The 13,407-nt window shown below is 34.1% G+C and overlaps 1 protein-coding gene across 3 annotated transcripts in view; it reads right to left on the bottom strand.

The window, feature by feature from the left end:
- SPHKAP (SPHK1 interactor, AKAP domain containing) overlaps positions 1 to 12,007 on the bottom strand; it is a 151,035-nt gene extending 139,028 nt beyond the window's left edge. For 2 of the 3 annotated variants that reach the window (XM_074298488.1, XM_074298489.1), the window contains exon 1: positions 11,763 to 12,006. In XM_074298488.1, coding sequence (XP_074154589.1) covers positions 11,763 to 11,794 — 32 coding nt within the window. In that variant the 5' untranslated portion in view covers positions 11,795 to 12,006. Of the gene's footprint in view, positions 1 to 11,762 lie in introns of all 3 variants that reach the window. The other variant, XM_074298490.1, reaches the window with a different exon arrangement.
- Positions 12,008 to 13,407: the final 1,400 nt, after the last annotated feature.

The raw sequence follows: 13,407 nt of genomic DNA, 5'->3' as shown, positions 1-13,407 counted from the left end.
TCAGCCCCCTACTCTTTAGCCACTCCTATCTCTAATCTCTTCCACTTTCTATAGTTACTTTAGTGACAGAAATTTTAAAAACATAACACTCCCCCCACACACAAACTCTGGCTTTCAGTTTTCACTTAAAAAATAACAACACCAAATTCTCTTAAGACATCATCAATTCCTTTAAAATTTTTGTTCTCTGGAAGTCTAAAATAATTACATGCAAATGAACTTCAATTCCATAATGCTTTGTAGAGCTAAGGCCCCTAACTTTATCCAGCAACTCATTTTATGCACCTGAAACTATTTATTTTTACTTTCTCCCAATTTGTAATACATAAAACTCTTCATTTGTCCCTTTAAACCATTAAACCATTCAAATACAAATGTGGAATCATTCTAAATTTTTCACAAGGTGATTTAAGTCTTTATATTTATGCTATAGTTCATTTTTCTGTCTCCAAATTCCTGAAATCACATTTATATAAGTAAAATTTTTGGATATAATTTGCATATAGCCATCAAAATTTCCATCTACAAGAATAACAATATCTTATGTTTTACCGATTGATTTACTTTTTTCATTTTAAACAAACTTTTTTTCCTACCCTTTTAAGTACTACATGGATCCAAGGAAAAAGATCTTAAAGGAATAACATCTTATAGAAGCAACTTTAGATAATGATTCTAGGTTATAAGATAGAGTGAAAAGAGTCCTAATTTTGGAGTCAGAACACCTGGATTTAAGTTCTAGCACTACCACTTACTAGCTTTTAACCACAGGTATCACTTTGGCTCTCTGCATCTCAGTTCTTTCATCTGGGTCCTAATATATAAGATCTACTTATACCATTGGGTATTACATGAAAATCAAAAGAGATACTGGACTTTATGACTCTCAGTCACTGTCAGTTTTTATTAATATCATTTTCAAGCAAGTCATCATCCCTTAAATCACACTGAAAAAGCACTTTATCTGTGGATAGATTTACAGAATCTAAAACAATTAAAGTCAATAAGAACCTTAGTAAATAAAAGTAAATAAAAATAATCATCTGTTTAAAAATATATAACATAGATATTTATATCTGGACCAACCATTATCACTCAGTTTCATACCATGGAAATAATCTTTTAAAAAACACATTCTCTTAAAAACATTTGTATGAGCAAAATATTTTTTTAGTAGTCACATATCTGGAATATGAGAGTTCTTAGTTTTGTACTCATTTTTTCATAGAGCCATAAATTAGAACTGGAAGGAACTTCAGAGTTTGTTTAAATCAAACACCTCATTAAAGAAACTGATGGCCAGAAGACATCTAAATAGGAAATCAGCACTAGGGGGCCACATCAAGGTCTGTTGAGTCTTAATTGAATAATCTTCCTTCCTACTGGCTGTCTGTAATTTTCAACAAAAATATTCTAAGCATTTATCCAGATAATTCTGGAAACATAATATCTGGGAGAAAGTAGGTGCTTAATAAATATTTATTGATTAACTGTCATTAAAGAAAGTCCCATAAGTACTAGTACATCTTTTTGACTATTTTGCAGGGTCAGGCCATATCCTTGACAACCTAACTAGGTGTAAAAGAACCCAACACTAGCTTTATAAAGATATTCTCCTGGATTTATTTGATGAATCTCTTTTTGGCCAGCTTGAACTTTCCTAAGTTACCTTAGGTGGTGCAATGTATAAAGCACTACAATTATATTTAAATGTCAAAAATGGCCACAGAAGCTTACTACCTATATAAAGTGAGGAAAATCACTCAAGCACTGTCTACCTCATCTGTAAAGTGGAGAAAATTATAACATCTGTCTCCCAGGGTTGGTATGAAGAGGAAAATGAAGTAATATTTGTAAAGCTCCTTTCAAATATAAATATCTACATAAATGCTGGCTATTATTATTATTTCCTCTATCATTATTAGAGAAAATGCAATCAGCTTTGTGATTGCTTAAAAGCAATTTAAATAGGACTAAGATGTTTTTACTAATATCCCTTAAGACAAAATAATTCTATGAAATATCCATGGACATTTTAGTAAAATATCATTAATTTTTTTTTCAATCTACTTAGTTTGAAAAGATCAGTAAAATGAAGGCTTATATCATTAGTCTACAAGAAACTACGTATGTCTGAATGCTAATTTTCAATTCTTATTTAAACAAGATCTCATAAGTAAACAACATGAATCATTTGGTTTGGTAAATATTTAATGATGTTGACAATAATAGATGCCTGGGAGTTCCTAGCAAAAATTGATCTCTAAATATTTATTGAATGTGCAACTTTCTGCAGTATCTTTTGATAACAATAAACTACAAATTTGAGGAGTAGTGGTGGATTTCAGTATTTTTTAAAAAAATGCTATTCCACAAAATATAAGGTATGTCTCAATCTTCTTCTTAGCCTGTCAGTTTCTCAAGTTCTTTCAAACTCAAGCAATTTGTCATCCAGCTAATTGAATGAACCCCTAACCAACAGCAGAACAACTCCAACACAGTAGGCATATCTGAAAAATAAAAGCTCATTTTAATTGGAATTAGTGACCTTTGTTAGACTGAAATTATTTCATAATATGAGGTGAAGCCAGAGTCAAAATATTCTCCATATTCCCACTCCCATAAAGGAATTATAATAAGCCAATTATGTTGTCATTAAATAAGATTCCTACTCAACTGAAACCCCTGTGAAAATGTTCAGAACAATCTAACACTTGAAGTGTCTGGAATTTAACTTCTCTTTTCCAATGTAGGTTACCATTATTTGGGAAATTCTGGACTTGGAGTGGGGGTCAGTCTTAGAGATCTACTCCTTATCTCTTTCATTCTCCATCCCTATTAGATCCCTGAAGGAAATTAGGAGTCATCCTAAGCATTTTGACGACTCACATTGTACCAAGTAATATGGCATGTCAAATTTCCCTACTATTATTCACTGTAATATCTATATACCATAAGCAAAATTTTAAATGTCACTTGACAGACAGCATATCAAGGTACTTAGGAATTTCAATTAATTCTTTTTCTGTACTAACTTGTGAATCTAAAACTAACTTGCAAATTTAAAAATCTATGGCATCTGGCTTTTAACAAAATACTTTGGCAGCTATCTATGGAATTTCATTATGTCCTTAGTATCACTGTTTGAAATTAGAGGGCAAGCAAGTTTTAAATTATTAATTTGGTTATCTTGTGCTTCAGTTCTATTAGAGAAATTTAGGAGAGTGATTATTCCTACTCTCTGAGAAAGATGTAGGATAACATCTGATCTCTTCCCACTCATTCCACCTTGAATTAAACATCAAGTGCCATATTTATTTTGCATATGATCACTTTGACCATCCTCTAATATCAGTTATCAACGTAGTTTGTGTCCGGGAGGGACTAGCAAAGACACCAGCATTCAGACACATCTACTTCCATTCATTTTGTTTTTAAACTTTTATTCTTTGTTATTGGTCAAATCTTAAGCTGTTTTAATATCTCCTGATTCTCACTGAGGTGTTTGTCACAGAAAGTAGACATTTTGGGACAGTGGAGTACTCAAAAGAGATTTATACTTTTTTTGTGATTTAGTCAATAAACATTTATTAAGCACCTGCTACATACCAGACAATGTGCTAAATGCTGAATTCTAAGAAAAAAGATCTCAACTCAATAGGAGGGACTTGGGTATACTAGGTGAAGTAAATATTTATTGGCATGTCACATGTTATGGAGCAGTGCATTCAACAATATTGCTATAGATGGATAGATGTTGCATATCTTAAATTCTAGTTATCATGTTTTTAACTTATAAAACAAGTTTGAAAATTAGGAAGAGAGTTCATTCACTTTCAAAAATTTTTCCTATCATTAAATTCATTGGAATATCTTTTCTTTATTACAAACACATGATTTCTAGTGCCTAGAACAGTGCCCTGGATCTGTTCTGTGCTCCATAAATGACAAGCTGTCCCAGCTAGATGCTGGCATATTTCAGGCAAGTATTTAAAAAACAAAAGTATAAAATACTTCATTAGAATACTAATTCTATTTTAGATTCAGATCTATGATCTATGGTCAAATTGGTACACTCCTTCCAGTATCCTATAGAATATATATATATATATATATATATATATATATATAATTTTTTTTCATTAGCAAACTGATTAGATGAGGGTACTTATATTTTACGGCCCTTATTTATGGACTAATGTTACTATGAGGCCAAATCAAGATCCCCAAATGCTATCAAAGCTTAGATATATGTTTACTGGCAAAGTGAATAGATCCTGATTTATTTCTTATGTGCTTTCAAAGGATATTATTTTATATTTCCTGAGAAAGTGACAAAATTTTGTTTTCTTTGTAATACTTCAATCAATTGAGGTAGATTTTGACAGTAGTGTTCAAAGATAATTAATAACACCACTGTACACTTTTTTCATATTTGTCTTGAGAGCTTTCTCTCTTTTCTTCTTCCCTTTCCTCCTCTTCTTTCAGCATAGTAGTAACAACAATCCTAGTCATTTGTAGATTTCTTTAAAGTTCACAAAATACTCCATCTATTATCTCATTAAAGAGTATGAAAATACCTTTTACAATAAGAAAATCTTAACTACTATTTCATTAATTTATAATACATGATTACTTGTACAGACACAAAGCTCTAACTACAGGGCAAAAAACATTCTTTTGCATATCAAAGTAATAGTAAATGCAAGCTAGAATATTATTCTACTTAAAACACTTGAAAATCATCCACTTAAAAAGTAAGATTATTAAAAATAAAGCAGTTATCAATATAAACAATTCTGATTTTATTATTTGAAACAAGTCTCATTAAATAGCTACTCAATACCTTTTTGTCATTCAGACTGAACTATCTCATATAGTTGAAAACAGTAGCATTTTTATTTTAAAATATTTTGTATTTAAGACTATGGCAAGTTAGTACAGTAGATAAGAGAGTAGGGCTTTGAGTCAGGGAGACTCATCTTCCTGAGTTTAAATCTGGATTCAGACACTAGCTATGTGTTCCTGGGCAAGTCACTTAAATCATTTGTCTCAGTTTCCTCATCTTTGAAATGAATTGGAGAAGGAAATGGCAAACCACTCCAATATCTTTGCCAAGAAAACACTAAATGTTATCATGTAGAAGTAACATCTCTGAAATTAATGAATAACAAGATATTTAAGATGGCTAATCCAGATAGGTATTCATTTATAACTCCCAACACTTGGCTAAATGACAAGAATTTTGCTGGATATTGTACAAGTAATGGCATTTTCTTTCCAAACTTGAGCTAAGTCTTATATAACATACAAATCTCAGCATCTCATTGGAAAGAATATACTTTAAAATATAAAAAATTGATTTTCTATTTAAAGTGAAATCTTGATCTCTCCTTTCCCCAAGTAACCAGAGACTGAGTTTATACAATAAAGTTCTAATTGAATATCTGTCAATGCCAACCTTTTAAGAGATAACTTTCAATATATATATTGAATACTCTATGTAATTCTTCTCATTTAATAAGAGGATTACTGGCATCAGAATATTGATATTAATTCCATAATTTCCTCATTAATCTTGATGATATACAATTTCTCTTATATCTATTAAAATGAACATTTTAGTTGATTTAAATTATAGATTTTGATTTGTTTTACTGAAATCTGGTAAGATAATCAGGACTACACCAAATAAACTAAAAAACATGAACCAAAATTCAAGCATCCTATTTCCTAAGGAATGCTTAATTTTTCTTTTAATTTAAAATCTAAAAGAAATTGTATTTAAGAATCAAATATAGTAAACCAAAAGAAGTTCTTTCTACTCTAGATAAGAAATTGTTAAACATTTGGGAAATATTTTAGAAAACATTCTAGGATGTACTAATTCTTAGTAACCTAGAAAACTAGGAAGAGATATACAAACCACTCGATGTATTTTAGCTTGTCATAAAAAAAACTTAATAAGAGATTGAAAAACTTTCTGAAACAGGATTCCTTGCAAAGGTTATTCCCAGGTGATTTAAGGTTAAGATATCAAATAGGACAATCTATTCCTTGTCAGTCACAAAATCGAACAGTCTATTTGTTTCATGTTGTCATTGGGTTTTAACCTTGGTTCTCTCATATATATGTATGTGTATGTGTATGTGTATCTATATATATCTATATCTATATCTACATATGTATATATACTTAACAAAACTACACCTATGCATAATAGAGAGTATGTATATTATATATGTATATATTGAATTGTTTTTCAGTATAATTAGTTTCCTTTGTAATTTTATTCTACTACAGGATTCTGGGATGATGGAAATGATAGCTGTTTGCTTATGAAACATGTTTTTACTCTACACTCTTGGCAGATTAGCACAAACATAAACATTTTTAAATTCAAATAAAAAGGATACTCAATTTTAAGAAAATGTAGTAAGTTAGATACTGAGGGTATTACCTAGTCCATATTTTCTATTTCTATTCTCCCGATGACAAGAGATCCAGAAGAGGGTGTCTAGCATGTTGGTTGGACATTCAATGGAAGAATTATTTGAAGATATTGATAAACATTCCAGAAGCCTAGATGGACTTTAATACATCTCACTTGAGAGATTATGGTCCAGTGGAAGGATCCCTCGACAGTGGTCTTAGTTCTGGATCTAATACTAATTACCTGAGTAAATTTTAAAAACCACTCCATTCCTCTGTTTCAATTTCTTTATGTATAAAACAAGAAGAGTCAACAATTTAATTCTAAGGTTTTTTTTTTCAGATGTAGAACATTCTGGGTCTGTTTCCCCATTTGTATGTAAATAACATAATCTTTATTGAAAAAAATACTCAATATAAGTGAATTTGTAGTTTTACATAGGCAGTATTATATAATGCAAAAATGGAGGGGGGAAATCACCCAAAGGACTTAAAAAAAGCCAACCTTTTTTAGTAGATATAAAAGTCTGTAGAGTAAACTTATGTAAATGTGCCTGTATGGAAAACATTCAACAATCTGGAGAATTTGAAAGTACAATAAAATGCTCCTTAGCTAGAACTCAAATAATTGTAACCATCCAATCAATCTGAGGTTTGTTTTTGTTTTCCTTTTATCCTACACTGTGGAGGGAAAAATATGGAAGAGTGGGCAACTTTTTAAAGAAAGAATTTTGTTTTCCTATCTCTCTCAGGTTAGAACAAAAGGGGCTGCTCATGGGCTATATCCAGCATGGGGACTTTAGCTTATTCCCTTTCTAACATCAATATATTTATCCTGTTCTTTTCCCCTTCTTCCCACACCATATTGATGTGAAAATTAGTAAGGAGATCCATTTGAAGGCCTACTGAAGCTCAGAGATGTCAGCCTCAGCTTTCTTGGCAGCTGCCCCCATTCATTTCAGTGTGCTGTTGTTGTTATTTTTTAAAAGTACACTCTAATGTAGCTCTTGTGGTTAATGCAGTATGTTCTAATCTCTCATACTTAGACCACATGTATAATAATAATAAAAATGTTCAAAGAAAAGACCCTGAAGTGTAGCATTGCAAGATCCTTAGTCATTAAGGAAATGCTCAGTTAGATTCCCACAATGCTTAGTTACTAAGTTAGTTACCAAGGCTGGAGGTCAAAACTAAGGCGGTTTAGAGGTTTCTCAATACCTGAATGCACAGAGTTAGTAATATCTGCTTTGCTCTCAACTAACAAAAGCACAGAATCACTATTGAATATTGCATTCTCTTAGTAGTCTAGTTAAATAAGCTTTTATTCTACTTCATTTTTTTCCCCCAGGAAAAAAAAATTGGTTTAGAATCTCATGGCTAAGATTAAAGATTCTATTTTAAAATTCACATCTTAAGATTTTTTGTTTGAACATTTCTTCCTAATAGGAAATTTAAATTTTACAGCTTAAAAAAGAATTATTTTTTGAAGTAAAAGCATATCCAAGGTCTTTTATATTCATATATTCTTTTAAGGAATGGAAGGGGATAGTGAAGTACACTATTGGAAAGAACAGAGGGATCAGGTTCAAACCCTGCCTCTGAAACTTATGATTAATGTGACACTGAGTTAATCATTTTCTCTCATTGGACTTTAGTTTTTTATATATAAAATGAAGGAGTGGGACTAATTGGTTTCTTAGTGCCCTTCTAGGTCTACACTCCAAATCTAGATACATATTCAACCAGATTTTTCCTGCCAAAATAATTATTTGTGGGTTTTTTGTTATTAAAAAGCTACTAAATAAATGATTATGTATAATTGTATATTAAATATTATATAGTGATTATATGTAGCAATACATAGTTTCCTCGAATATATTTTATTCATTTATTTTATATATAAAACATTATAAGGGTTAAAAAAAAGGAGAATTGGTTTAATACTTATGTATTATACTCAGATTATTATTTAGAATACTATAGTGTTTCTTTTCCTATTATTTAAAATGTATTAACCACAAAATTTTTGTATTATTTCTTAATTCTTAACATACAAATTCACCTATGGGATTTTAAAATTGCTAATTTAATTTGGACTTAATTTGATATTGAATTACTTATTTCTCATTGTATTTAGACAGACATTCAATAATTCTAGATGTTTTTATTATAATAGATCTTGAAAAAACAGAAACCTAGTTCTCAAAATTGATTTCCACAATAAAATGCACAGATGTATTGAAGAAACAAGAATTTTGCTTTTAAAAAATGTATATGTTCTCACTTTGCTTTTAATGATAATTAAAGTTTCTTGGCAAAGCCTGTGATTTTCATCTAGAATCTGGAGAAAATACTATTAGAAAGTTATTGTGTTAAGGAAAAAAATGAATTTATTAGTCCAACTGCTCCATTTTACAGATGAGGAAACTGAGGGTCCTTGAAGTAAAATGACTTGCCCATGATCACCCAGATCATAGTCATACAGGTAGAACTTGAATTAAAATATGACTGTAAAATCAGAGTTCATCCTAGTACATGTCTGATTTCTTAGATTAAAAAATATAGAATAATCAGAATCAACTAATTTGTTGCAGTCAACTGAATTTGTTTTTAAAAATAGAAACAAAGTCCACAGAGACAAGTAGAAATCCGTTGTATCTCCTGAATATTCATTTCTTGATGCAATAGGTGTGATTTACTGCAGTTGTCAGTAAAGTCTTTGAGAAGTCTCAGTGCTTTGTACATGATACACTGTGTCTGCTGCCATTGCAGTCTGGTGGCTTTTGTCAAAACAATTTCTAGCCCAGCTACAGAAAACTCAAAACACAGCTTGTGTTTTGGCATGAAAGGGCATTTCCATTATTTTCAAAAAGCACCTCATTTGCCTGAACAAACCTGTTTCAATCCAAGTTAGCTTGGTTCTCATACAAATGGGTTTAAAACCCGTGACCAGTGAATTATTGGAAATGCTTTTAATGCACCTTGATACTACTATGTGATCCTTCCCTCCTCTTCCCCCCCCCCATCTTTGCTTGCTTTTGACAGAGAAATGAATATGTCCGCCACCTCATTTCACCTTCAAAATATTCTGTGCCTAGAGATTTAGGAATGTTACCCTTAAAAACATCAATTACTTTATTGTTTTCACAAAGAACTAAAAATAAAATGGACCTATTTAGAAACAATAGTAGTAGAAATAGTAGTAGAAACAATAGAAGATGGTTTTATTGCTGGATTTTTGTTATTTAAAAAAAAAAACAAAAAAACAATTCCATAGGTTGCTTCTTCTTGACTCCCAAGGCAACACTTTTTTTTTAAAGAGTTATAATGAGATGTAAAAATAAAATAAAACAATAAAAATAAGACGATTTTTAAAAGGAACTTTATGGGATGCCAAGAATTCATTGTGAGTGACAAGAAGTTCTAGGTAGAACTTGCATCACTGGACACCTAAAATCTGCTCAAACCTCTGCTTTTAGGGGCTGTAGTGTTATCTCAGTCCCATACGAGTCCATCAATTTACAAATCTTCTTCCACTATCCCTTATTTAAAATAAAGGCAATTATATGCTGAAAAATTATTTGCCCAGAAAAATCTAAGCTACCCCAAAAGAAACTGACTTTGGCTTCTGCTGGGAAAAAGGCGGGGCTGGGAGGTGAGGAGAGGGGGGGGGGCCGTGAGATTTACGACGGCCTCCAACTACACAGAGCCCCAGCCTTCTTAAGGGAGGGGGTGGAGAGCAGTTGTAGTAGGGTTCTCGCTTCTGGCTTCTCCGTACGGTTCTGCTGGCCTCCCCCTGCACACCCGGGCATCCATCACTAAGCCCCACGTGCTGGCGGTACCCAGGCTGCTTGCCTAAGGTTCAGAGGTACCCAGACTGCAGAGTGGAGCCACACATCCTTGAGGGTTCTAGCGCTGATTAGGAGGGAACCAGAGGGTAGGGCATGCAATTCAACAGAGGGATGAGTCTGAACTAGCAGGGTGCTTCACAGAGACAGAGACAGGAGGTGTGTGTGTGTGTGCGCGTGTGCGTGTGCGTGTGTGTGCGTGTGTGTGTGTGTATGTGTGTGTAATATTGGGGAGGAGGTTGGTGGGTAAGGTAGGGGAATAGGAAGAAGGAAACACATAGCGCCCCCCTTCCAATTCTATATGATCCAAGAGAACCATTGAACTGCAGGAGAAATTTCGGGTATCACTTACAAGAGGGTGGTGATGGTGAGAGTTACATCTGTGGTTTTATTTATTGGTGATAAGGTGGGAGATCCTAGGATCAGATACATCATCATCATCATCATCATCATCGCACTGCTAGAGAGCCTTAAAGTTTATAAAGCTTTTCATATATGTTATTTCATTTTATCCAAACCTGAGAGGGAAGTGCTATTATTAGTATTCCCATTTTATATATGAGAAAACTGAGCCCTAGAGAGGCTAAATTACTTGTTCCAGATTCTTAGGGCTAGTAAGTGTCCGAGGCAGGATTGGAATCCAAGTCTCCCTGACTCCAAATCCTACACTGTTCTTTATCTAGACTCGATATTTTGCAATTGAGGAGAATGGACACCCAGAGGGATTAGTTCATATGCCCCAGGTTAAACAACTTGGTGTCCAAGGAGGGATTCGAACCCAATTTCTAGTAATCTAGACTTTTTTTTTTTTTTTTTTTTTTAAGTAGAGTATGCCGCGGGTAGCATATATTGAAAAGAAGGGGAAGTTTCTGCTCTGGCGCTTGGAGAGGTGCTAGTTAAACCAGTGGTGGGAGACACAGGACCCATTGCTTTTGGTCTACTGACACTCCACTCTGTAGCCGAAGCCTACTTTTCTGGCCCAAATAGGTGCCCATATAATGGAGGAGGAAGGAGAGGAATATCACAGGTTTCCCTCTCCCATCCCCAAAAAATCTCCCTTACACCCCGAAATATTAGTCTCTACGCTGCCCCAATTTTAAGAACTTCCCAAGGTTCTTCCCTTCATCCTTTGGGGGAGTAAATTTCAGATCCTGAAACTCCAAAGCCCGGCCCAGTGTTCGCCACCTGGAGGATGTTCTGCTACCTCGTCCCTCCCAGAGAAAGCACCTACCTGTGTTAGGAAGTTGAAGGCATATTATAGGAGCAAACCTTCCTGATGGCGGAATCGCTCACCAGAGTTGAACTTAGTCTTTAGTTTCCAAGGCCACCTGGTGCACCCCACTGCGAAGGAACCGCGGGGAGGAGGGAGCGATCGAAGGTCCCTTACCCCGCTACCCCGACAAGTTTACAGAAGATACAAAAAAAAAAAAAAAAAAAAGAGTTGGGGAACTCGTACGGTACCGCAAGGGGAAAGGATCCTACCTTGGAACTGTCAGCAGGGAATTGCCAGCCATCGTGGGGAGAAAAGGGAGGAAAAGGGGAAGACAGACACGGTGCAGGCGGAGGAGCAGGAATCCTTTACCGGGGCGGCGGTGTCACGAGAGAAGGCGAGAGGAGAAGCAGGGAAGCCCGGGGCTGTGCTCTAGCCATAGCCCTGCAGAAGCTCTGCGCTGCTCTCCACCCAGCTGCTCAAGCTCTTAGCGATCTCAAACTCATCTCTAAATCCCTCCCTCTCCTTATCCTCTCCTCCCACCAGCTCTCGCTGACTCGCAGAGTGTGTGTTTGTGTTTGTGTGTGTGAGAGTGTGTGTGTGTGTTTCTCCCTTGTCCAGTCCTCTCTCCCTAATCTCAAGAGTTCGTTATTTTATTTCGTTTGATTTTTTCAGCAATTTCTCATTCTCCTATCACAAACCCCTATGACTGTCCGTCTTCTTCCTCCAGTCTTTTTTTTCTTCCCTTGCTCTCCATCCTTCCCCCCATTCCTGTATGTAATCCTTAACTAAACTCAAATATGTTGTCCCTTTCTCCTTATTTAACTTTTATCAATATTTGCATTTACAGACTCTTCGAACATTTTTTTGTCCTCCTCACCCCACCCCCACCCCCATCTCCTTTTGAATTTTCTTTGCCTGCCATCTAATGGAATGTTTTTGGTTTGATTTACTGTGTTGGGTTTAAAACCACCCAACTTTTTTCTTTTTGCTTTCTCCAACATGTACTGACTGATTATCTGTTTCCTCTCTTATCTATCTGAAACTTGTCTATTTCCTCCTAGAATGTTCACACAGATAATTATGTAGGAATTGATAATAGATTATAAGATAAAAATGAATACTTGAGGGAGGCATTAAATGCAATTCTGGGAACCTGTTTGAAAAGATGAATGACTCCGTGCTACCTAATCTTTATGCTTCAATACCTTTTTCTAGAAAAATGATAAACCTCTCATAAAAAAGACTTTTAGAGTGACCAATGGTCTGAATCATCTCAAGAGACTTATGCCTTGATATTTTTTTCACTAACAACACAACACACAACAAAACAGTACATTATCAGATCCAATCCCTAGCTTCTTCAAGTTTCAGTTTAAATGCAATGGAATATGTTTTTTGCCTATTTACATGTGTGTATATATCCCTCTCCTTCCATGGAATGTAAATCTTTGAAGTCAGTAACAGTCATTTTGTCTTTGTATTCCCAATGAATAATGCTTGCCATATAATTGGTGTCAAATAAATACTTGTTGATTGACATAGCACCTGTTATTTCAATCCCTAGGAATTCAGAAATTACAATATCTCTCCTTTATCTGTTCATCATTATTCATCATTATTTTTCATCTTTGAATTAGGGGTCTCAAAACTCCCCAATAACAACAAAACCTTTTATCAAATCAAATGCATTTTGGGAATGAATAGAAAAGAGGATTATTAATTCCATGTGATTTGACACTTTCTCAATAATGTTAAAAGCCTATTTTAAAAACATACTTCTAAATAAATGTCTCCAAACATGCCAGCCAAAACAGGCTGGAATAAGGAAGCCAATAGAACCTAAAAGAGGCTGATGGAGTTCTGGAAACAATATTAATTAGATCTGAACTCCCTCACCCTTAGATTTTTTACTCT

This window comes from Sminthopsis crassicaudata, chromosome 3 (assembly GCF_048593235.1).
Source record: "Sminthopsis crassicaudata isolate SCR6 chromosome 3, ASM4859323v1, whole genome shotgun sequence".
NCBI lineage: Eukaryota > Metazoa > Chordata > Mammalia > Dasyuromorphia > Dasyuridae > Sminthopsis > Sminthopsis crassicaudata.
Note: the sequence above shows the minus strand (reverse complement) of the source record. Positions and strands in the feature narration are given on the sequence as shown.